This window comes from Triplophysa dalaica, chromosome 6 (assembly GCF_015846415.1).
Source record: "Triplophysa dalaica isolate WHDGS20190420 chromosome 6, ASM1584641v1, whole genome shotgun sequence".
In the NCBI taxonomy this organism is placed as follows: domain Eukaryota; kingdom Metazoa; phylum Chordata; class Actinopteri; order Cypriniformes; family Nemacheilidae; genus Triplophysa; species Triplophysa dalaica.
The window spans coordinates 11084826-11111820 of record NC_079547.1 but is presented as its reverse complement, the minus strand read 5'-3'; the positions used below and the strand labels follow the sequence as shown (position 1 = coordinate 11111820).

At 43.7% G+C, this 26995-nt stretch overlaps 1 protein-coding gene across 1 annotated transcript in view; it reads left to right on the top strand.

Annotated features, from left to right (window-relative positions):
* kif1aa (kinesin family member 1Aa) overlaps positions 1–26995 on the top strand; it is a 211055-nt gene that overhangs the window by 160303 nt on the left and 23757 nt on the right. Inside the window, exons 32-35 of the mRNA XM_056751227.1 lie at positions 4852–4960; positions 5082–5148; positions 21752–21836; positions 21933–22038. Of these exons, the coding sequence (XP_056607205.1) occupies positions 4852–4960; positions 5082–5148; positions 21752–21836; positions 21933–22038 (367 nt within the window). The remainder of the gene's footprint in view (positions 1–4851; positions 4961–5081; positions 5149–21751; positions 21837–21932; positions 22039–26995) is intronic.

Here is a 26995-nt window from a genome sequence, read left to right as displayed (position 1 = left end):
TGGAGCTGATTCGCTTCCTGTTGCCAGAGGTCTTCAATGGGGTTCTGGTGGATTCACTGTCAAGCCACGCCCTCAGCGCAGCAGATGTGGCTGTTTCCTACCTCCTTGAGGAGGAGGAGCGAGCCAAACTGTCGGCCCCACCCTTGTCTATCTGTTCAGTAATTAAAGCGCAGAAGCCGGGTCTGTAATGGTTATGAGTGTTTAAGGCCAGTGTCTCTGAAACTCAGCCTTTAGTCTGTCTAATGCACTGGGATTACATTATTTGATTCCAGTCATGTATCAAAGTATGTTTTTTTTTTGTATTGAGGAAAGAGCAGAGTGAAAACATTTAAGATTTATATGATAATGAGTTACTTCGCATGGTTTGAAAAATTACATTTTTCAAGTCTTCCATGGTTTGTTTAGCTTTAAACGTCAGAAATCATTTGTTATCATGCTAAAAAATCTGTCAGAGCAAAGAGTTCAACCACATATTGCACTCACGTTGTGTTTGTATAACAGTACTTGTCAATGAAAAGTGCTAAAATATGTGGAATTTTCTGCTAAGATCTTTGGCCTTGAATTTCGTACTCTAAAAGGTCTTATGAACTGGCCTATTGTTTTATACTGTTGTTTGAGGTCTAGTTATGACGTTCACGTGATTTTTACATTAAAAAACATCAATAAGTAATAGGCTACACTGGTTTTGAGGCCAGCTCTCCTAACGCTCCAAGGAATCGGCCACTGCTTTGATTGGATAGCAGTTTGCATAATTGGATCCTTCTGTCAATTTGGTTAGAGACGTAACTTTAGGTTACACATTAGCACCATTCACATTTTTCGCATGATATTAGTTTTATCTGGATACCTCTTTTAATTATATTTGGGAGAAGATGAGGTGGATGTAAACACACTCGTCCCCTGCCAGGGATTTATAAAGGGAATTATGTGCAGGTTCTGGTTTTAAATCTGAAACCTTTTGTGCGTACGCAAAATCTTCAAGAAGTTATTTGCACAAACTTCAATTCAATTCAATTCAAGTTTATTTATATAGCGCTTTTCACAATGTGCATTGTTCCAAAGCAGCTTTACAGGAGCAAACAGGAAAAACAGAAATGGTAAATAATGTGTGCATGGTGTTTATAGAATAAGCAAGATCATTCTAATAAATAATATATAATTAATTAATAAATAAATGCAGTCTCCCGGTGAGCAAGCTTACACTGCCCTGCTGTGGCGAGGAACCCAAACTCCAATGATTGATTAATGGAGAAAAAAAAACTTGTGAGAAACCAGAATCAGCCAGGAGGGCCAGATCCCCTCGGACGTGTCATAGCTGCACTCAGTGACCCCGACCAAAAGCCACCAAGCAAATATCCAAATACCCTCCCGACGGTAGGAAGAGGTCGCAGTAGTGCATTTCCCATTTGATGAAGTAGCACTTACCCAGTGGACTTACGGCATATCACAAAAACAGCCTTCTTCCACCTTAGAAATGTTGCCAAATTACGAAATAGTTTATGTGTTGCAGACGCAGAAAAGCTTATTCATGCATTTGTGACCTCACGGCTTGACTATTGTAATGCTCTACTTAGTGGTTGTCCTGTATCATCGATAAACAAACTACAGTTAGTTCAGAATGCAGCTGCCAGAGTTCTTACTAGGTCAAGAAAATACGATCACATAACCCCAGTTTTATCATCGCTTCACTGGCTACCCATTAAGTATCGCATTGATTTTAAAATTATTTTAATTACTTACAAAGCCCTGAACGGTTTAGCACCTACTTACTTAACCGAGCTTTTATCACGTTACAACCCATCACGCTCGCTGAGATCTCAAAACTTAGGACTTTTGACAATACCTAGAATAACAAAATCCACCAAAGGTGGACGAGCTTTCTCATACGTAGCACCTAAACTCTGGAATAGCCTTCCTGATACTATTCGAGGGTCAGACACACTCTCCCAATTTAAATCTAGATTAAAGACACATCTTTTCAGCCAAGCTTTCACTTAATGCATAGTTAATGAACAGCAGCTACGCTAATTATTCTCTTTATTCTCTTTCCGCCTCTGCCTCGGGATGCCCATCCCGAGGTAGGATGAAGTTCCACCATGTCCAGACGACCGACAGATGCCCATCCCGAGGTAGGAAGAAGTTCCACCATGTCCAGACGACCGACAGATGCCCATCCCCAATTTGAGATTACACCAGATACAGCTGCAGACTGACTGACCATCCCAGCTCCATCTAAGGCAATTCCACCATCTGCCAAGAGAAATATGACCATCGGACCATCCCAGCTCAGACCACTACATCCCCAACCAAGAGCAAAGACGGACTATTTGTCTTATTAATGCTGAAGTTACAATATTTGGTATTAAATGCTAAACTAAAATCACATGTCACCAGTCTGAGTGCAGCTATGACACGTCAGAGGGGATCTGGCCCTCCCGGTTGAGCCTGGTTTCTCCCGAGGTTTTTTTCTCCATTAATCAATCATTGGAGTTTGGGTTCCTCGCCACAGCAGGGCAGTGTTGGCCTGCTCACCGGGAGACTGCATTCATTCATTTATTTATTTAGAAATTAGATGTTATTTATTAGAATGAACTTACTCGTTGTATAAATACCATGCACTGTGCTGTGTTTTAACTTTTCTGTTTTTCCTGTTTGCCCCTGTAAAGCTGCTTTGAAACAATACACATTGTGAAAAGCGCTATATAAATAAACTTGAATTGAATTGACGGCACCGGGCTCTATGGGATCACGCTGTTAGAGAAACTAAAGCCTCCGCCCGTGAGGACCGAAGGCAGAGGCTACCCTACCCTAGCCCTACCTACCTATCCATAGGAAGATTATAATTTTGCGAAAGCGCTCACATCTGACATGCCCAGGCCAGTCACCGTCGCTTTGCTATGGATTGTGATATGACACAGCGCTGTGGCGTTTCCAATATGAACACCATCTGTCGGTTCGACACGACGTCGAGAGACAGACAGAAAGGGAACGTCTTGGTTACGGATGTAACCTCAGTTCCCTGATAGAGGGAATGAGACGTTGTGTCCTTCTTGACACAAATGCGTGAGAGGCTCACAGGCTCCTCAGTACTAAAGGTGAATGAATGCATCACGCCGTCTCCCTTTTTATACCCGGATATCCAAGGGAGGAGTTGTGCATGCAAATTTATTTCGCTAATTTCATTGGCCTCTTTTAAGCTACTCGAAGATGATAGTCGAAGGTTCTCAAGGTTGAACCCCATCTGTCGGTTCGACATAACGTCTCGTTCACTCCATCAGGGAACTGAGGTTACATCTGTAACCAAGACGTTTTCCTACCTTTTTTTTATAATAAATTACTTTGCATGTTTTAGGTCATAAATATGATTTGGACTATATAAGTGGACTATACGGTATTATTTGACCCTTAAAAATGTTTTTTGATGAGTAGAGAAAGTTTCAACTCAGGTAGCTAATTTCTCAGGGGGTCACATGAACTCTCCTTGCATTGACAGACTGAAGGACACTTTGTTCCAGGGACTGTTTAGGCCTGTTAAAACACTGTCTGTATTTGTGTGCACGTGGGTGTGTGTCTTTCTCTATCAGTCTCTCCATATTCCTTATCAAACATATGGACAATTTCTGGTATTTCTCTTGACACTTACCAGAAATAAATTGTGCTGCATTAATGAAACGGAGTGTTCTGTGAGTTGAAACTGACCCTGATGGTGCAGTACTCCCTAAACCTCTGCAAGATGTGCGTATCTGGTTATTAATATTGTTAGTATCTTTATATTCCTTCTTTCAGAACAAAAACAAATGTAATGATTATAATAAATTAAAATACATTTTTATTAGGCATTTTAAGAAGCTTTATTAATATAACCTTATAAAAATGTGATTCTTTGAATCACAACAAATTAAAGTTGAATTTATTTTAAATGTCCATTAGCTTTAATACCGTCAAAATGCTAGTGTACCCCTTAGTTGATGAAACAAAATTCCTTCCCTGATGCGTCCCGATTCGCATGCTATCCATCCTAAATAGTATTCGAAAATAAAATTAGTATGACCCAAATCGTAGTATGTTAAAGAGTATGCCAAAGCTTACCAAATAGTCTACTAGGTCTTGTAGAAATTCAAATGGCAGAACAATCCACACTCTAATGGCTAAAATTACCCAAAATTTACCGCAAGTAGGTGGAGTTTAGTGACACTACACTGCATTAATAAAATTAAATAAGAGATGCTTCACTGAATTAACAAGAACACTGTCGACTAGGCAACAGCAGCCACTTCCACTCAACTTTAGTATGATGTATATTCTTTTCAAAAACAAAAACAGCACATACAGTGTTTCCCAACTGGGAAACCTATTTGTGGGAAAAAACTTTGTTTGGGATTACCCTAAGTGAAACCACTGAGCACAGGCACAAGTGCCTACCTATCACAGGGTCGAAATCTTTAGTACCTGGCCTAACCATTTGACTTCTCCGCCGAGTCTACAGTCTAAGTGCTACAAAGACAACCTTACAAAAGACAACCTTACTACCTCACAAAGAGACGAGTCAATCGTTAGGAGTTTTGGAACCCATACTTTGTTTCAATATTCCTATTGACATGTGGAGACGTTTAGGGATCACTGTTCTTTACATGACTTTATTCAGTTTGCATTTACAATGTACCCTGAACTTCCAATACTGATCCTCTCAAACTATTATCTTTTCCTCTCATACTCTGATCCATACCAACTGCTTTCCCTTGAATATCTAGTATCCTCATCTGCCACTAGTATTGATTTAATCCTTTAGTTTAAGATACGCAAAATATTTATTTGATCCTCCTCATTTGTATTCTTCTGTTTTCTACGTAGTTCCTGCCACCAAACTGACAGCTCTCACACAACCTACAGCAGGACCATGCCACTGTAAATATGACCTGCTGGTCTTCTTTGAAATATGTGAGCTAGAGGCCAATGGGGAGTAAGTATCTAATCTCACCTTTGACCCTTTCACTTTGACTTGATTTCTGGGAAAGTTAAATTATTTTTCATCACTAAACTGAATATGCTTTAAAACTCAAAATCATATATTTTTCTTGCAGCTATATTTCATCAGTGGTAGACCATAGATTCGGCCTGCCATGCCATGGCACTTTCATGTTACATCAGGTACTAGGATTTGTTCTTTCTTCTTTCTTTTGTAATTATCCTTCCATTTCTGTTGGGCTTTAGACGTTGTGTCGAACGGAAAAAATGGGGTTTGAACTTAAGAACCTAACATCTCTGATTGTACTTTTAAAAGGCCAATGAACTTGGCGAATGGCATGCCAGTCCCCACCCCGTACATACGGATATAAAAGAAAGATGTCGTGGCCATTCATTCAGCTTTTGTTCTTCGGAAACTGCTAAGCTTAAATGCTGAGTGCATTATCACTGATTCATCTACTGAAATTTTACGAAACAAAGCATCGGATTCGTCCTTGTGTGTGCGACTTCCCCTGGGCATTTCAGTAGCAAGCCGAGGTGTCTACTAGACTAAATTTTCTAAAATAGCTTAATTTCTCACAGGGCAGGCATGTCTTGCCGCTGTAATCTTGGATGTGGCCGCCTCGTCCTCAAGCCTGACAGGCACGATACCTTCATCATATGTCTGGGTCTCCAACATGCTGACGAAGCGTTTGTGAATACGGCATATCCACACTGTGAGCACATGTCAATCAAGGTATTGCGGACACAGTTGACTGTGTTCTTTTTGGACGCAGCCACAACATCGTCTGCTTCCTTCTTCTCATTCCGCGGTGGCTGCCAATCCATCTGCAGCGGTGGTGGTGACATGGGGCCGACCAACCAGGCCCCGTTACGCTCACCTAACCTATCTCAGATGGGTGGCAGTAGACCGTTCCATAGCAGATCTACACATCAGATTGCAGAGAACCAGGTGTCCGTCACGGCATCGAATGGCGACCTGCTGGCATCGAACACAACAAATTTCTATAGTGAAGAAGCAGACAGAGTCCATAAAGCACATTCTGCCCGCCGGTACCCGGTCCCCTGCAGGGTGTCAAGGTCCTGGATGGCACCTGCTCCCCAGCAGCTCTGCCCCTTCACTCCTCCTTACACGGGACCTGAGGACATCATGGAGGAAAGCATTGACTCCACGTCAGCAGCTGATCAAGAAGAAGTGCCCCTGAAGGGGAAAGCACAGGTAGATGATCCATCTCGGCAACAAGATCCAGTTCGCCTGGCGCCCGCCCAAGTTTCGGAGCATTCTGTTCACCTTGGTGGGAGGCAAGAATGCTACCGTGCTTCGGGCCGAGGTTGCCACCCTTTCCCGCGAAAGGAGTGAGCGAGCCCGTCAATATGGCAGAGATGTCTTCGGGGTTTTACAGTTTTACTTCATCTTGCGCACTCTGAACAAGACCATTTACAGGCTCCTGTTCAGAATGTTGTTGCACAACATCTGACATCAGGATTGGTTCATGGCTAAGGACTCTCTCCCTCCACGCTCAAGGTGTATGTCGCCGCCTTCGCTGCACATCACACTCTTGTGACAGAACCTGTGGCGTAGCCAGAATTTTATTTTTGAGGGGGCCTGTCTGTAAATGAGGGGGCCATTATGTATACGTATAGGTTTCTATACATACAGATATTTATAAGTACTAAAATTATACACCTATATTAAACAAGCTCATTTCACCGTATGAGCAAACATAAAAATAGCCTAGCAGTTCTTAATCTGGTCCTCGTGTCCCCCCATATTTTGCATCTCTCACGTTTACCACATCTGATTTAATCACCGGTGCTTTTTCCCGGATTGGCTAATCGGGAGCACCGGGAGAATTCCCGGTGGGCCGGTCTGTTTTTTAGTGTTTTTTGGCCGGTGTTATCATGGCACGGTTGAAATGTCGATGCTGCTAATCTAGGCTGCCTGCACTCACAGCAGCCCTAATCTTTTTATTTATTATTTTACCGCAGCCCCACTCTTTTTTATTTAATATTTTTTCGCAGCCCCACTCAGAGTGCAGCCTGCAGGTTAATGATGATGTGATTATCTTTTGACTCCCTGGCCCCGCCCCCGACAGCGGTAAAATACTAAGTAAGAAAAGCTTTTTTTTTGTAGTGATCACATTAGTTACAATATAACAACTCTCTATGCCCAAGTGTTACTAGTGACCCATTATGTTTTTAATCAAACGATAGTTACAAAGCCCACAATTTAAAGGGAATAGAATAAAAGTCATATGAATTAAGCCTGCATATTTTAACATTTGGAAATTTTAATTTGCTTTGATTTGATTTAATTTCATTTGAACGTGCTTTCCATGTCAAATATGTTAAAGATTATAGAATGCTTTTATTGTGATTAAATACAGATGCACTCGAGTCTAGGAATACAGAAGGAAGTGTGAAAGGGATAACTATCATTATTTTAATATAGTCAGTCGTAAACTAAAGTGGGCTGGCTAAGACATGAAACTCCAGGGCTGAAAATGAGTCCCATTTCGCCCCTGCCGGTGCTCCATAAATGAACTTCCGATTTACATGATCCCTACACAGTGTTCACTGCTCTCTACTCACAGGAAATCAGCTGAAGTTTGCTTCTGAAGTTAACTTCAGAACACGAATGTGCGCTTCTTCATACACAGACAAAACTTACTACAGAAGTTTGAAGGATTATTTATCCGCACTCATGAGATTTGCGTAACGTTAGTGGTGACGTTTAGTTCACTTCAATACCCTTTATTTCCACTTCGCAGGGCAATTTCGTTTGAGTCCCTAGGGGAAGCCGCTCTACCTCATCTCATGATGAAGACGGTTCTCCTTGTGGCGCTTGATTTCATCAAGAGGGTAGGGAATCTGCATACACTCTCTGTGTCCAACGAGTACCTAGGGTTCGGGCCGGTCAACTCCCACGTGGCGCTGAGACCCCGGCCTGGCTACGTGCCCAAAGTTTCCAACACTCCCTTCAGGGACAAGGTGGTGAACTTAAAGGAGCTCCCCCCTGGGGAGGAAGACCCAGTACGTGCCCTGCGCTTATACTTGAACCGCGCGCAGACCGGACAGCAGAAGAGGAGAGCTGCCTCAAAACAGAGGTTTGCCCACTGGATCATGGACGCAATCACTTTGGCGTCCTGATCCCAAGATCTCCCGTGCCCAACAGCCGTGAGAACTCATTCCGCCCGGTGTGTAGCCTCCTCGTGGGCACTGGGTCAGTTTGCCTCTCTGCATTCTCGAGGTTCTACAACCTCCCTGTAGAGATTGTGTCTGCTTGCATCTTGCACAACAGGTACTGACAGCCGTCTGGGCGTACGCCTGCAAACTTCCTTCTCCCCTTCATCAGGTGAGTAAGTGTGCTATTCCAGCTTCCCTACTTCCTCCACTTGTGGACTCCACCGCTTTTGTGCACACCTGGTTGGGGCCCTGCAATACTACTCCCATGAGATCTCCACATTGGTGAGACCGTGTTAGTATTCAAAGTTTTATTTCCCAACAGCAGATCTGGTCTCCTTAGCATATGGTACGAATATGTGTTTTTCTGTCTCTTTGGTGTGTAATAAGTTGCCCATGCATGTATTAGACACGTAAATCTGCAAAAATTATAGTGTCAGAACAAAAGATGTATTCTAAAATCGAAAAGCAAACTATCTCCCAGACCTGGCTGAAACGCCTCATGTAACCACACCTCGGCGAATGTACGTCACTTCGTAACATGATTTAACTAAGAGCACCCAAAATCTAAACGCAATTAAGGTGGGTGTAGTTGTAAATGTCATTGTATCCTCACCGCCACAGCAATGTCGCAAAATAAGTTAAATGATTGCCTAGCTTCGCATTACTGCTTCTCCTGAAGAGGAGTCACGGATCATCACTGGTGAGATAACATTACAGTACAAAGTGAATTACATTACTACAATAACGAGTACCTCAGGTACCTTCTCTCTGTCTGGTTCAGGGCGAAAAGGCTCCAGGGCACGGCTACAAAGATAGAAGAAGAAGCAGAGGTAAAAATACCAGCGGGGAAAAAATCTGCACTCTGAGCGAGAGGCTGTGAATGTGTTAACCTTACAGAAAGGGGGATCTGAGGCCAAAACCGTGTCACTGCCTCATCAGAAGTATCCAGAGAAATGAAACGAGATAATCCTTAGGAAAGTTTAATAGTCCATTGAGAGAGCAGGTGTGCTCGCACAGAAATCCACAAGCAGAGCTTCATCTTGCTCAAACAAAAACGGGTAATAGGGGAATCCACAAAACTGACAAGAGCACTGTATTCCAGTAATAATCCACTTAGACCGACAGGACAGAGGTACTAGGACAGAATCCTCTTTGACCGACAAAAAAATCGTACAGAAGCCAATCTCAAAGGCCACTAGGCAGATTCCTGAGAGGCTTGGAACGTGGTAGTCAGGAGCAATCACTCCAGAGCTGTCAGGCCGCTGAGCAAGGGGAGAAGAATCCGAGCAGTGAGCCCAACGTTCAAGGCAGACAAGAAGACACCAGCTCAGGAGACTAGATGAAAAAGGGTGATAATTACGATCCCCAAGACGAGACTAACGACTGGTAGTCGTCGAGAAATAACACTGACGATCTGACACAGGACGGAGGTACAAGCGGAATTAAGAAGGAAAATGAATCAAGGGAGAAATTGAGCAACCAGGAGGGGAGAGAGAAAAACCGGAGCCAACCCAGGGGAAAGGATTGAAAAAATATTGAGGTAATTAAAGAGACACAGAATGGCGTGGTGGACACGGAGACACCGACCACATGGTGAGCTGTCAAACTGCACCATGTGTTCGACAAAAAGCAGAACAAGCAGGTGCTCCGACATGAACCCCCACAGCTGATAGACAAAGAGTGAGACTATGACACTGATTTAATAAGGATCGTGTGGATTTCAAATTCAACAACATTAAAAAGAACCAAATAAATAAGTTACAGTTTTTGCCTATTACTTACACACTTTTTGCAGAATTATATCAAAACTTTACACACAAGCCAATCAGACATAGCACTTGGAGATTAACAACTCACATCTATGCCAAAATGAAACACTGCAATCAAAACTAAACACTCCTTTCTAAATGAAATTCTTGCACAAAACCATACACAAAAAAAGCATTTGAATTACTCTTTCATATCACCAGCAACACACTGATGGGCTTTATATAAAACACTGTCGTCTTTGTATTTCTATTTTAATTGTCATTTTCTCAGACTCAGTCTTCTGTAAAACAAAGTATTTCAAATAAAAGTAGAATTTCTGCAGTTATCAGACAAGAGTATATACAAAAACAAACATTTTTACAGAATTAAAGAAAAATAGTATCACAAATCATCAAATTTAGCAACAAAACAAAAGTAAAAAAAACAAAACAATTACTGGATAAATTGCTTTTGAGAGAAAAAAAATATATACTTGTTTCGCTTGTGTCTGTCATGGATCCTGCCTTCTGTTCGGATCTGGCCATAATACCTAGTCAACATCACAGGCGATGTCCTCGCGGGCTAGGCATCGGGGAAAATATTGCCTTGTGTGCAAAATCCTGCCTTGGATTGATCCCACCTCAATGTCTCCACATGGCTCTTCCATTGCTTGCAGAAGAGTCATGTTGGCGTGTGGATGCCGATCATATACTTTCCACCGCCACACTGAAAATAATTCCTCGATTGCATTTAGAGAGGGGCTGTAAAGGGGCAGGTATAAAAGTGTGAAATGGTTATGGTTGTTGAACCAATCTCTGGCCAGAGCAGCCCGGTGAAAACTAACATTATCCCAGATGACAAGAAACCTGTGCATGTAGTGCATCTAGAAATGCAATGATGTGTTTTTTATTGTAGGGATCTAGCGTGGCAGTGATGCAGGACTCCTTTGACACTAATTGCATCACACAAAGTGATATTTCCCCCACGCTGCCCAGGGACATTTACAACAGCCCATTGTTACCCCTATGTCACGGCCCGACGCCTGGTTTTGGCCAGATTGAAGCCTCCCTCATCCACGTTGAGGAACTCATGTGGCAGTTCGCGGCATCAAAATCCAGAACTGTCTGTAACTGAAAAAATTGAATAGTGTTACTGAAAAGGCAGGGCAGGTGGCAGCTCAAACCCTCATTCAAACATCACAATATATAGATTGTGAAGTGACAGATACCTACCACATAATCATTACGCAGATCCTTGACCCTGACACTGTTCCGCTCAAAAGGCAAATGGTACAGCTGCTTCATTCTAAAGTTTTGTTTCTGTGGGATTAAGTGTAGAAATACTGTTCCTGTTGATATTGTTGAATTCATTTCTATTTGCGAATAGGCCTATCCATTGTTGCAACACACAAAGTCGGATTGCATTATTTTCTCGCACCATTTCAATGATGCAAACTCTTGTTGTTGAGTGAAGAGCCGTTCCCTTCCGCCTTGAGGAGGTCATCCAACCATTCTGTTGAAAATGCCACCACAAGAGGTCTTTGTTTTGGTTATTTTTCACATACTGTACTTTCAAACTATACACAGTACTGTAATATCACGATGGTATTCCTTTACATATTCTTCACAGCACTGCCCATTTTTGCATTGTATAGTTAGTACATAACTACTGTAATATGATACAGAATCATGTGACACATAACGTACAGTCTGGAGTAGAAACTTGAAGATATACCTGTTCTCCAGTCGGAATGTCCATATTATCGATACTACTGTGACTAGAGACTGAGGTTAGGGTGCACTCTTTGCCCAGCCTCCCTCATGGACAAGCCATGATTTATCACATGGTCCACCAGAGTAGCCCTTATGTCATCTGATACACGTCTCCGCACTGGTCCTCTTCCGTGTCCGACTCCTCTCTCACTTTGTCCTCCTCTTACTCTGGCTCTCATTGGCTCCATGCTTGCAAAGTTCTCAAAATAGCTTACATGAGTAAGTCAACATGTGTAGTAAGTTATGTAAGTGTAGTAAGTGTAGTAAGTTATGTAAGTTAACATGTGTAGTGTTTTGCAATAAGTGTGTTACATGATTGCAAACAAAGTGCAAAGTTGACAATGTGTTTAAGTTACACTGTGTTTAAGGTATGCTACGAGAAGTTTAGGTATTGAGGCTTTGGTCTTAGCATTCGGTTTTAGTGTGCAAGCAATCGAGAAAAACTGTAGCAAATGTGTTACAGTGTCATATAAAGGCTACTGCACTTCACATAAAAAAACTACCATTGTGTGTTGAAAATGTCCACTTAAACAGACATTTAAAATTAGAATTTTTAAGTTTTACTTAAAATTAATATTGCCTATAGGAATTTATACTCGGTTTAATATTTGACCTGTGTTTCTCTCCTTTATCTTTAATGTGTGCTTCTCAGTGATAACCACTGTGATAACCACTTTGTGTGTGTTTTTGGTCCCCATGAGGAAACAGGGTTATAAATCATACAGAATTATCTTTTTTGAAAATCTAAAAGAGCAGAAAGTATTGTGTGATTGTGATTGAAGGTTTATGGGGTGGGTTAGAGGAAGGGAATATGGTATACAGTTTGTACAGTATGTGTATGTGGAATGTCCCCACAAAACATGGAAACCCAACATGTGTGTGTGTGTGTGTGTGTGTGTGCGTGCGTGTGCGTGTTTGTGTGTGTGTGTAAGTGCGGCTGCATATTGTGTGTGTGGAGTGTTTTGTGTGTGGGGTGTTTTGTGTGTGGGGTGTTTGAATCGGTCTGTGTGTGTGTGTGTGTGTGTGTGTTGTAGCGAGTGGAGAGACGACACATACAAGAAAAGGTGTTTTTGTAGCCCCGAAGGGGATGCTTTATTCAGTGAGTGGTGGACGTGCTTGACGCAACGTCTTGTGGGTGGATGGATACCTGGCGTGGGAGTGTCTCTGAAAGAATCCTTTCGTGTACTGTGATCTCCGTGCCCAGGTGCGTGTCCGTCCACCGTGTGTGTGTCTGTGGCGTGAAGCTTCTCCCGTGTGCTGCCGGTTGTCACTCGTCCGTACCTGCAGGACATAAGACACAGTGTTAGGCTTTAGGTTGTCTTGGAGTCGTAGCCTCCCGTGTCTTCTGTCCCACTGGCTTTTATGCCCAGTTGATTGGAGAGTTGACGATCGGCAGCTGTGTCTCGTCTGTTTCCCTGGCGACGCTGATTGCGTAAGGGGTGACTCGCCACATCCCCCCCCTCTAGGCGTCGATGTGGGACGTAAAGACCTTTGGAAACCTTTAAACCTGGGTGGGTGTAGGGGGTTGAGGAATGTGCCTGACCGGGAAGTCCAACCTGACCAGAGTCTCGACAGACCGTCGGCGTTGCCGTGGGAGGCCCCAGCCCTATGTACCACGGTGAAGTGGAAGTCCTGGAGCGCCAAGAACCAACGGGTTATGCGGGCATTTGTGTCCTTCGCCTTTGCCATCCACTGCAAGGGGGCGTGATCCGTAACGAGGGTAAAGCTCCTTCCTAGGAGGTAATATCGGAGCTCCAGGACTGCCCACTTTATGGCTAGGGCCTCTTTCTCCACTGTTGCATACCGAGACTCGGCGGGGGTGAGTCTTCTGCTGATGTATATGATGGGATGTTCCTCACCCTCCCGAGTCTGGGACAACACCGCACCTACTCCCGTATCCGAGGCGTCGGTCTGAAGTGTGAAGGGGCAGCCGTGATCTGGGGCATACAGCACCGGATGTAATAATCATGTAATCACAGCAATATGTAATAATCCCTTCTTACAAACAACATAAAATAGAGACTGTGTCTGTCCCCCGGATTAGCAAACATAAGATATTGCGTAAACCTCTTGAAAGTAATTTAATAAACGTTAAACAAATCAAACATGAACAAAATACAGATAATCAGCTGTTACGACTCGGATTGCTTAATATTAGATCTCTCTCAAATAAAGCACTTTTTGTTAACGATTTGATAACCGATCATAAAATAGACATGCTTTGTTTGACAGAAACATGGCTAAAGCCAGATGATTTTATTACTCTAAATGAATCCGTTCCCCATGATTATTACTATAAAACGAGCCTCGTCTAAAAGGTAGAGGGGGAGGTGTCGCTGCACTTTACAAGAATTCTTTTATTACCTCTCAGAAGTCTAATTTTAAATACAATTCTTTTGAAGTCATGGTACTTCACGTATCGACACCTACTAAGGACAAAACATTTTTAAAATTTATTCTAGCTATTGTATATAGGCCTCCTGGGCACCACACAGATTTTATTAAAGATTTTGGTGGGTTCTTATCAGAACTAGTACTGGCCGCAGATAGAGTCCTTGTCGTCGGTGACTTTAATATCCATTTAGACAATGATACAGATGCCTTGGGACTGGCTTTCAAAGACACTCTTAACTCCATGGGCGTTAGTCAACATGTGTCAGGACCCACTCACCTTCGTAATCATACTTTAGATTTAATAATTTCTTATGGTATAAATGTGGACGATGTTAAAATCGTTCAGCAGAGTGAAGATATTTCGGATCATTATCTGATATTATGACCTGACAAGTGCTAAGAGGATAGAGCTGGATAAAGGACGCGACAACTTTGTTTTTCCTACAACATTTCAAATGCTATTAGATTGTTAATGATAATCTTTAATCCTTAATTTTTATATTTTTACTAAGCCTTGTTGTGCAAGCACTGTTGAGCTTGTGCAGAGGCAGCAGCTTTTGCCAGAGGGGAACTGGAATCCCCTGGTTGGGCCTGGGTTCCCCTGAGGGTTTTTTTCTCGATGGGAGTTTTGGGATCCTCACCACCGTTTGCATATTGTTTTGCACTATCTGCCTGGCCGGGGGGGCTGCTTTAGAATTCATACTTGTATTAAATGTGTCTCATGTACAGCTGCTTTGTAAAAATGAAATTTGTAAAAAGCGCTATATAAATAAAGTTGAGTTGAGTTGAGATGATGTTAGGGCTGTCTTCAGTGTCTGGAAAGCCCTCTCCGTCTCCTGAGTCCAGATAACCTTCTCTGGCTGCCCCTTTCTGGTCAGGTCGGTCAGGGGGCTAGCTATAGAAGAGAAATTAGGGATGAAACCCCTATAATATCCTGCCAGCCCCATGAAAGCTCGTACCTGGGTCTTGTTCCGTGGCTGGGGCGCATTCCTTACTGCTTCCACCTTCTTACTCTGGGGTTGGATTAGACCTCGTCCCACGCGGTATCCCAGGTACTGAGCTTCATCAAGCCCTAGGTGGCATTTTCGTGGGTTAGCTGTGAGTCCCGACCTCCGTAGGTCGCTTAACACCCTCCGCAACCGATCCAAATGGTCCTCCCAGCTCTCCGAGTGGATGACTATATCATCGATATAGGCCGCCGCATAGGCCTGATGGGGCCGCAGTAGGATATCCATCATCCTCTGGAAGGTGGCCGGGGCCCCATGCAGGCCAAAGGGGAGGACTCTGTACTGCCAATGATGCCTGGGTGCTGAATGCAGTCTTTTCTCGGGCGTCTGGCGCCAGGGGTACTTGCCAGTACCCCTTTGTCAGGTCTAATGTACTAATGTACCGAGCCCTCCCCAGGCGGTCCAAGAGTTCATCCACTCGGGGCATGGGGTATCCACCGAACAGAGAAACCTCATTGAGTCGTCGAAAGTCATTACAGAAGCGGAGGGTGCCATCCGACTTGGGGACCATCACGATGGGGCTCGACCAAGGGCTGCGGGATGGCTCTATCACTCCTAACTTCTTCATACGGGTGATCTCTTCCTCTATAGCTAGCCGACGAGCTTCCGGGACCCGGTACGGACGCTGCCTCACGATGGTTCCGGGGGGGGGTCCGGATCTCGTGTTTGATGATCCGGGTCTGCCCAGGCCTCTCAGAGAAGACGTCCTCGAACTGACTGACCAGAGATCGGAGGTCTTGCTTCTGTATAGCACCCAGTTGGTCCCCCATCGGAACTACGACCGGCTCGGTAACCGCGAAGGCAGCCATCTGGGCCGGCTGGGCTTTCCATTTTAGCAGGTTGATATGATAGAGGTTTACCTCCTTCCGTCGTCCCGGCTGACGGACCCGGTAGTTGACCGGCCCTACCTTCTCCAGGATGGTATACGGGCCTTTCCAGGAGGCCAGGAAGTTGGACGTAGCCGTTGGAATAAGTACCATCACCCGGTCACCTGGCAGGAACTCTCGAGGTTGGGCGGGCCGGTCATACAGCCGTTTTTGGGCACGCTGGGCCTCAGAGAGATGCTCCCTAACGAGGGGCATCACTCGGTCGATGCGGTCTTTCATCTGCCGTACGTGCTCGATGGTGGTCCGATGGGGAGCCGGCTGTTGTTCCCATGCTTCTTTTGCGACGTCCAGAAGCCCCCTTGGCTGTCTTCCGAAAAGGAGCTCGAAAGGCGTGAACCCGGTGGAGGCCTGTGTTACCTCTCGGATGCCGAACAGCACGTACGGCAGCATTAGGTCCCAGTCGCGCCCATCCTCTGCCACCACTCGGCGCAACATCCGCTTCAGTGTCTGGTTGAACCTTTCAACCAGACCATCCGTCTGGGGATGGTAGACGGATGTGCGCAGTTGTTTAACCTGGAGCAGGAGGCAGAGGTCTGCCATCAACCGGGACATGAAAGGAGCTCCCTGGTCAGTCAGGATCTCCGAGGGGATTCCCACCCGGCTGAAGAACAGGAAGAGCTCTTTGGCGATGGCTTTGGAAGTGGCTTTCCTTAAGGGTACTGCTTCCGGGTACCGGGTGGCGTAATCGACAATCACAAGGATATGTTCATGTTCCCGGGCAGACTTAGGCAGCGATGCTACCAGATCCATCCCTATACGCTCGAAGGGCACCTCGATGATGGGTAGGGGAACAAGAGGACTGGGGGGAGGCCGTTTCGGCGAGGTCTTCTGGCACGTGGGGCAGCTTTGACAGAATCTTCGCACTTCCCCGTCCAGTCCGGGCCAATGGAATCGATCCCGAATCCTCTGTATGGTGTTAGCTGCCCCAAGGTGTCCCGCCATAGGGTGGGCATGGGCCAGCTCCAAGATGGAATCTGTTTTTCCTCCCCCCGCCTCTGACCGACACAGTATAACAGACCATTTTTTATAATGAAGTGAGGAATCGGATGTGGTCCCGGTATCCTAACCTCCTCCTCGACAATGCGTACCTGATCCCAGCAGTTTCGCAGGCGCTCATCTTCTCGTTGTTCTTTCCCAAAAGACCCCCCCCCAGTGATCTGTTGGAAAAGGTCAGAGAAGAGGTTAGGATTGCGACACTCACCCTCTGGTTCCCTTCCGGTGGACATCCATGCCTGGCTGGATCTCGGGGTCTTCCGAGGGTGTTGTCACCGGGGGCGGCCCCCTCGGCCGGTTTGCCGTAAGGAAGTTGATAGAAGTTGGTCAAACCCTGGCCAATCCCGACCCAGCAGCACGGGTACGGGTAGATCATCCACAATCCCTACATCCAGAGGCCAGGACCCCTGGGTAGCGGCCACGGTGACACGACGGGCGGGGAATTCCCAGGTGTCCCCGTGAACGCAAGTAATCGGGATTGTGAATTTTCCACCCGCACCAGGAGCCACTACATCGGGCTGGACGAGGGTAATAGCACTCCCGGAATCCAAGGTCGCTATAACCGACCGGCCGTTTATCTTGATTATCCTCTGGGGAGCTCCGGGTGATGCCTGTTTATGTATCACACACCCGGCCGTCCAACCCCGGGGAACCTCTGGTCCCGGGTCCATGGGCATGGGTTCATCCATGGGTGAGGGGGCTGCTGGTCTGTTACCTGGTCGGGAGGTGCCCTCCGTTGGTCGCCAGGCCGGGGGTCCCCTCCGGGCATCAGCACCGCTCTCTCTCCCGCATCGCGGGCTGCAGACGCCTCTGCCAGTTCCACTGCTTGTATCAATTCTCTCAGTGTGGTAGGGCCCCTCATGCTGACAGTAGTGCGGTACCGGCGCGGTAGTGCCCGTAAGAGGCGGTCCACCACCACCCTTTCTGCCACTTGGGATGCGGAAGGTCCGTCCGAAAGAAGCCATAGATGTCCCAGGCGTGAGAGTTGTGCTGCCTGGGCTCGTACCGGTGTGTTCTCATCATAAGTCCACTTGAAAAAAAAATTGCGCTGCACTGACGGCTGACAGTCCCATTCTGGCAAGGATCTCTGCCTTCAATACGTCATAGTCCTCCGTTAAAGCCGCCGGGAGAGCATAATAGGCCCGTTGGGCTTCTCCCGTCAAAAAGGGTGCGAGAATCTTCACCCACTCGGACTTATCCCAGACTTCCCTATTGGCGATGACTTCGAAGGTGTGGAGGTACGCCTCCACATCATCCTGGTCCGTGAGCTTAGTGAGGAGGTGGTGGGCCGCCGACCGAGCCTCCGGGAGAGGAATCCGGGCCGCGATCGTCACTCGCATCTGCTCCATAGCTTCATCAGCGCGATGTTGCCTCTGGGCCATCTGCTCAGTCAACTGCTGTTGGCGGACCGTAACTTCTGCAAGCCGGCGAACAATCTCCTCCATCTTGGGTTTTTCGCTGGCAGAGAGAGAGAGGGTCTGAAAAAAACAACAAAAACACGTTGGAACTCCGGTGTATGCGTCAAATCTCTCTAGAGGTCGCCTGCATTCTCCACCAAATGTAGCGAGTGGAGAGACGACACATACAAGAAAAGGTGTTTTTGTAGCCCCGAAGGGGATGCTTTATTCAGTGAGTGGTGGACGTGCTTAACGCAACGTCTTGTGGGTGGATGGATGCCTGGCGTGGGAGTGTCTCTGAAAGAATCCTTTCGTGTTCTGTGATCTCCATGCCCAGGTGCGTGTCCGTCCACCGTGTGTGTGTCTGTGGCGTGAAGCTTCTCCCGTGTGCTGCCGGTTGTCACTCGTCCGTACCTGCAGGACATAAGACACAGTGTTAGGCTTTAGGTTGTCTTGGAGTCGTAGCCTCCCGTGTCTTCTGTCCCACTGGCTTTTATGCCCAGTTGATTGCAGAGTTGACGATCGGCAGCTGTGTCTCGTCTGTTTCCCTGGCGACGCTGATTGCGTAAGGGGTGACTCGCCACAGTGTGTGTACGTTTTCTTTGTTTTCACCTTTTTTGTCTTTACTTTTATAACTTTAAATGTTTTGCTTATAGTCAATATGTTTCATGTACAGCTGCTTTGTAACAATGACAATTTTAAAAAGCGCTATATAAATGAAGTTGACTTGACTCGACTTGACATGTAATTGGAAAAAGAATATTGGAAAGATATATATAGTTCCCTTTCTGTCTGTCTCTCGACGTTGTGTCGAACCCAGAGATCGGGTTGTCAAGGGCAAACCCCATCTGTCGGTTTGAAACAACGTCTCGTTCCCTGCATCAGGGAACTGAGGTTACAGACATAACCAAGACGTTACTTCCGTAACCAAGACGTTACTTCCGTAACCAAGACGTTACTTCCGTAACCAAGACGTTACATCCGTAACCAAGACGTTAGCCTTGCATCCTCACTGAGGCGAAAGTTTTTGTCTTTGCTATGAATACCCAGCAAGATTAAGTAAGATTTTATTCAGCGTTGTGCTAATAGACTCGCAGGATTTCTGAAAAGAAACAACTTCATTGACTCTTCAGTGCAGAAGGCAGTTTGGTATGGGCATGATCCAGCCTGCCACCTATGTGCAGCTACAGCAAACCTCAAACATATTCTTGTGGCTTGTAAGAAGAGCTTCACACAAGGAAGATACACATGGCGCCACAATCAAGTACTTAAGCATTTGGCTGCAGCAGTAGAAACCAAGAGAGTGGCAGCAAATGGCATCCCCCAAAACGCCAAGGCTGTACCTTGGGAAGAGGCCATTAATGAAGCATTTGAAAGAAAGAATCTCCGGTTTGCCAACTTGACAGCGGAGGCTGAAGAATGAGGATGGACAGCGAAAGCATTCACGGTGGAAGTGGGCTGCAGGGGCTTTGTTTTCAGTTCCACTACAAGGCTGCTTAAAAAAGTGGGGATCGGAGGACAGGCTCAACGGAAGGTAGTCAAAGAACTTGCCAATGTCACTGAGAGAAGCAGCCACGGGCTGAGGTTGACACAGAATGACAATATGGGCTGCCAAGTGATGCGGTTGGACTCCCTTGGCTGAGAGCGTCTTGTGATAAAAGGCCGAAACACCCAATGAAGCTGAGGTGCACAACTGACGATTTGTCGCATTGATGGGAACCATACAAAGGGCATTATCAGCAGCACCTTACCAAAACGACTGTTTGACTTAGTATAATGTGATGAAATTGGGACACACAACTCATGCTCTGATAATTGCAAGGAAAGGTAAGTATGCTATGTATTTCTATAATCATTTATCCCCCAAACACAGAAGATGCCTACCTGACAGACCAGGGGAACCTCAGACCTCCTTTCCATGACTCATATTCTTGACTGCTTCCCCCTGCATAAGGCGTGGGAAATGTTCTATTGGACATTCAACTGTACTGAAATAGTGGGATTATAACAACTAGTCCTTTTAAGCAAATCATTTATTAATGTGCAGAGAATTGTATTTATGACCTGTTTATTTCCAGTGCTTTTCTGTCAAAACTTCATACAACATACACAATTATTGATCTGACCCATTTACTTGTGCATCATTGATACCGCACATACCATGATCAAATCTCTGTAAATGCTTGAATTTGATTAAAATTACATCATTTGGAAGTCAAGCCTTTCTTTATAGACAGCTAATTATAACTTGAACATTCAAACAACAACAGCTGACACATCAAGAGACAGTAGGGCATCGAGGATGGAATGCAATGCTCAATATGGCCGCTCCATCAATGGAAGTGCCGCCTTCCAGTGATTTGGGATGCACCTAGTGTCTTGATGAATGACTCACTGAATCATTTTCTCAACTAAGTCTTTCAAAACAGATTAATTTAGGAGATCAAAACCAACCATGGCCAATAAGATGATAGGGTATTTGTCAAAGTACAGGAAAGTGAGAGAACCCAAATGAATGCAGTGAAGGGGTTAACAAAATTATTTAATTAACATGAAACAAAACAAAAACCCACGATGGGGTAAAATACAGGGGATAACTGAGACAGCCAAACAGGAACGAAGACTAACTTACACTAGACTAGAAACTGAAAAACTCCCGGAGGGTAAACAAGCTGTAACAAAATCAACAAGGATAATAAACAGGAACAGAGCATTGGAACAGAATGCTGGGACACAGCGTAGGGACAAATCCTTAATAAAGCAGTTCCAGCGAGCAAGTGGAAACAAAAAGGAACAAGAACAAACAAGCACAGGACAGAGAATTCAAGGGCATTAAATAGGTAGACGAACAAAGGACAATTAACAATAGGCAGGTGTGGGTAATGAAACACTGAAGGGAAGCTAACGAGGAAACGAGAGGGGCGGGGCCATAGACGAGACACGAGAAAGCACATGGCATGTCAATATATAAACACAGCCATGTCTATCTCACACTAAACTTGGGATTCTATTATGGTTCTACCCCAGAGCTGGAAAAGCCTGAACAGATATGGCAGAACTATGACAGTATTAACAAAGGATATATAGATTACAGTATATGCACTGAAAATACCATGCTATACCTCTACTTCTAGATTTATTAATTATGTGATCATCTGTGTTTTCATCTTCACTGAGCTGTCTATATTGGTCCACAGAAGGTGAAACTAAATGGTTGTGGTGCACGTGAGGCATTCTGAAAAGTAGAAATACTTTCACCTCAATGTGTCCCCACCGCGCCTAGAAAAAGCAGCACTCTTTATCTAAATAAATCTGCATGTCCACATGCGCGTGACGACCACTTTCCTTATTACAGTCTAATACATGTAACAACAACATGAAGCAACATTTTTATCTAACAGGGCATCCAAAGGAGAGTTAAAGTCACCATAGTACATGAGTCAGGACGAGATATTAAGTGGAAGGAAGTGCGAGAGCTAGTTGTTGGTGAGTTTGAGTTGAATCTTATACTCTTAAACCAGATCAATATTACGATTTTTAGATAAAAATATATATTTATTTATGTATGTTTATGTTTTACAGGACGCATACGGAACACAACAGAAGCAGATGAGACCGTAATCGACCCCAACATTCTATCTCTCAACATACTGTCTGCAGGATATATTCGACCCACACAAGATGACAGGTACTTTACAAGCCCTTATAAATAACAACTTAAATTAGAAGACTAGTTCTAGTATTATCTTCTAGTATTAATATTTTCTAGTAATGCTAGTATTTATCTTTACTGTTTGTCCTTATTCATATTTGGTACTAAGCAAATTAGATTTTTGCATGTCCTCAAATATTCCAGTACAATTTCTCTGTAGTTTTCAGTAAATGTGTGGGTTATATTTATATTTTGTAAAGCCTATATCCTATTTCCAGCCTTAGATACAAAGAAACATATTCTAAATTGTATATTCCTTTCCACAAACGTACCATGTCGTGGCTGACAACTGGCACTTTCAGAGCTCTCTTAATTAGACCTTTACGCAGATTTACATTGTACACAGGTGGTTTAGGCATATTAGGGTAGTTAATACCAAATTACACTTTTAGTTACAAGACATCTGTACCTCAGTATCAATAATAAAGTGATACTTCATTACAAACAAATGATACGTAGAATTTTGAATTTTGTTTTATAGAGTAACATTACTTACATAAGAAATAATTGAAATATGCCTTAAATCTCATGTACAGCCACATAACTCATGTTTGAAGTCGAAAGATCATATTATATACTATATTTATGACACATGAAACAAACATTAGGTAAAAAACCTTGAGGCAGTAAATTTGTGAACCAACTGAACTAAGACTGACAGACAGACCTGGAATGGGTATGCATAAAACCATTAATGAAGAAACAAGGACACCAATGTGAGTTTTGCAGAGGCCTCGACATAGTACTGTGTGTACTGTGTTACATGTGTACTTGAGCTAATTTTATTCAGATAAAAAGCTTATTCATTCCTCATTTGAAACTCAACTCAACTCAACTTTATTTATATAGCGCTTTTTACAATTTTCATTGTTACAAAGCAGCTGTACATGAGACACATTTAATACAAGTATGAATTCTAAAGCAGCCCCCCCGGCCAGGCAGATAGTGCAAAACAATATGCAAACGGTGGTGAGGAACCCAAAACTCCCATCGAGAAAAAAAACCTCAGGGGAACCCAGGCCCAACCAGGGGATTCCAGTTCCCCTCTGGCAAAAGCTGCTGCCTCTGCACAAGCTCATCAGTGCTTGCACAACAAGGCTTAATAAAAATATAAAAATTAAAGATTATCATTAACAATCTAATAGCATTTGAAATGTTGTAGAAAAAAACAAAGTTGTCGCGTCCTTTATCCAGCTCTATCCTCTTAGCACTTGTCAGGTCACCGCTTCCCATTCTCAGCTCTGCCATCAGGTCTGGGCATGAACTGCATCCTGCGGTAACCTTGGAACAAAGAGACAAGACTGGCTGAGAGTAGAGTAGTGTTCTGCACTCTTTGATGCAACAAGTACATCATTTGTTGTTGGATGTGTTCCTGGTTCCGGTTGATCTAAATAATGCAGCCTAAATCCTCTGAGGATTAATATTATGGAGGTGTAGTGTATGCAAGATTAAAAAGATGAGTCTTTAGTCTAGATTTAAACTGACAGAGTGTGTCTGCCTCCCGGACCGTGCAGGGAAGAATATTCCAAAGTTTAGGCGCTAGATAAGAAAAGGATCTACCACCTGCACTTGATTTTGAAATTCTAGGTATTACCAACTGACAGGACCCCTTAGAACGTAATGTACGTGGTGGTCTGTAATACAATAGAAGTTCATTCAAATACTGCGGCGCTAGACCATGTAGGGCTTTATAGGTAATAAGCAAGATCTTAAAGTTAATGCGATGCTTTATAGGTAACCAGTGCAAGGTTGACAGAACCGGGGTTATATGCTCATACTTTTTTGTACGTGTAAGAACTCGAGCTGCCGCGTTTTGAACCAGTTGCAGTTTTTGTAATAGGCCCGCAGGGCAACCACCTAGAAGTGCATTACAGTAATCTAGTCTTGATGTCATGAATGCATGAATTAATTTCTCTGCATCTGACAGTGACAGCATATGACGTAATTTAGATATATTCTTAAGATGGAAAAATGCAATTTTACAGGTGTTTGCGACATGGCTTTCAAATGAGAGAGTACTGTCAAATACAACGCCAAGATTCTTAGCTGATGACGAGGATTTTATGGAGCATCCGTCAATCGTTAAGCAGTATTCTTGGTTGTTACGCATAGCAGTTTTCGGTCCAGTAAGTAACACTTCTGTTTTGTCCGAGTTTAGTAGTAAAAAATTGTTACTCATCCACATTTTTAAGTCAACTATGCAATCCTTTATTCGATGAAACTGCTGGGTTTCATGAGGCATCGAGGAAATATAAAGTTGAGTATCATCAGCATAACAGTGAAAGCTAATTCCGTGTCGCTTTATTATATCTCCTAGAGGTAGCATGTATAATGCGAAGAGCAGGGGTCCCAAGACTGAGCCCTGTGGTACACCGTACTGGACTTGTGATTTGCGGGACACCTCATTGTTTATTGCTACAAATTGAAAACGGTCGGATAAATAAGACTTAAACCATTTCAATGCTATTCCGTTAATGCCGACGTAATTTTCGAGTCTATGTAGAAGTATGCTGTGGTCAATGGTGTCAAATGCAGCACTGAGGTCTAGCAGCACCAATAACGAAATACAGCCACGGTCAGACGCTAAAAGCAGATCATTTGTAACTCTGATCAAAGCAGTCTCTGTACTGTGACATGCTCGAAATCCAGACTGGAATTCATCATTAATGTCATTCCTTTGGAGGAAGGAGCATAATTGAGTTGAAACTACTTTTTCCAGAACTTTAGATATAAAAGGTAAATTCGATATAGGCCTGTAATTCCCTAGTTCTTTGGGGTCGAGTTTGGTTTTTTTTAAAAGAGGCCTTATAACAGCCACCTTAAATGCTTTAGGCACATGTCCTAATGTCAGAGATGAGTTAATAATACTAAGAAGAGGATCTATAATTTCGGGGAGCATTTCTTTCAGTAGTTTTGTAGGTATAGGGTCTAGCATGCATGTTGATGATTTAGATGATTTAATGATTTTAGACAGTTCATCGTGATCTACTGTAGAAAATAATTGCAATTTCTCCTTAGGGGTGCTGTAGTTAGTTTGTTCAGCGGATTTCACTACAGGTTGCATTGTTATAATTTTTTCTCTTATATCTTGGATTTTACTTGTGAAGTAGTTCATAAATTCATCACTGTTATGCTGATAATCAGAATCTGACGTCGATGACGACTTATTTTTTGTTAATTTAGCCACGGTGTTAAATAAGAACCTAGGGTTGTGATGGTTTTCCTCTATTAGTGTTGAAAAGTAGGCGGATCTAGACGTTTTTATTGCATTCCTGTAATTTCGAGTACTATCCTTCCATGCTATACGAAATACCTCTAAATTCGTTTTCTTAAAGTTGCGCTCCATTTTACGGGATGCTTTTTTTAGAGTCTGAGTGTGTTCATTATACCACGGTGTTGGGCTGCTATTTTTAATTTTCTTTAAACGCAGAGGAGCAACTGTGTCTAATATTTCCGAGAAAGTAGAGTTAAAATTTTCAATAGTAGTGTCAAAATCGTCAACGTTATTACTCATGCTGGATATTTTAGACAATTCAGGCAGATTATCGAGAAACGCATCTTTGGTAGTTGAAGTAATCGTTCTACCATATTTGTAACAAGGAGTTTGATTTGCAGCCGTAGGCCATTGAAGCAAACATAATATCAGATAATGATCCGAAATATCTTCACTCTGCTGAACGATTTTAACATCGTCCACATTTATACCATAAGAAAGTATTAAATCTAAAGTATGATTACGAAGGTGAGTGGGTCCTGACACATGTTGACTAACGCCCATGGAGTTAAGAGTGTCTTTGAAAGCCAGTCCCAAGGCATCTGTATCATTGTCTACATGGATATTAAAGTCACCGACGACAAGGACTCTATCTGCGGCCAGTACTAGTTCTGATAAGAACCCACCAAAATCTTTAATAAAATCTGTGTGGTGCCCTGGAGGCCTATATACAATAGCTAGAATAAATTTTAAAAATGTTTTGTCCTTAGTATTAGGTGTCGATACGTGAAGTACCATGACTTCGAAAGAACTGTACTTAAAATTAGACTTCTGAGAGGTAATAAAAGAATTCTTGTAAAGTGCAGCGACACCTCCCCCTCTACATTTTAGACGAGGCTCGTGTTTATAGTAATAATCATGGGGAACGGATTCATTTAGAGTAATAAAATCATCTGGCTTTAGCCATGTTTCTGTCAAACAAAGCATGTCTATTTTATGATCGGTTATCAAATCGTTAACAAAAAGTGCTTTATTTGAGAGAGATCTAATATTAAGCAATCCGAGTCGTAACAGCTGATTATCTGTATTTTGTTCATGTTTGATTTGTTTAACGTTTATTAAATTACTTTCAAGAGGTTTACGCAATATCTTATGTTTGCTAATCCGGGGGACAGACACAGTCTCTATTTTATGTTGTTTGGGATTATTACATGTTGTATATTTTGTGTATTCTGTAACGCGAGACGGCAAGCAGACAGTTGGTTAAGCCATTCTGTCTCCTTCCTGACCTGGGCCCTAGGTAGTCAGACTTTAGCATTATTAAGACTGTGTGCCAAATTTCTAGAGAGGAGGGAAACCCCATCCCAGGAGGGATGGAGACCATCTCGTTTCAACAGGTCAGGTCTGCCCTCAAAACTCTTCCAGTTATTTATAAAATCTATATTATTCTGCAGGCACCACTCAGACAACCAGCCATTTAGTGATGATAATCTGCTATAAATCTCATCACCACGGTAAGCAGTAAGGGGGCCAGAGAATATTACAGTGTCTGACATCGTTTTTGCGAGCTCACACACCTCTTTAATATTATCTTTAGTGATCTCCGATTGACGGAGTCTAACATCATTTGTGCCGACATGAATAACAATCTTACTGTATTTACGATTAGCCTTAGCCAGCACATTTAAGTTTGACTTGATGTCAGGCGCTCTGGCTCCC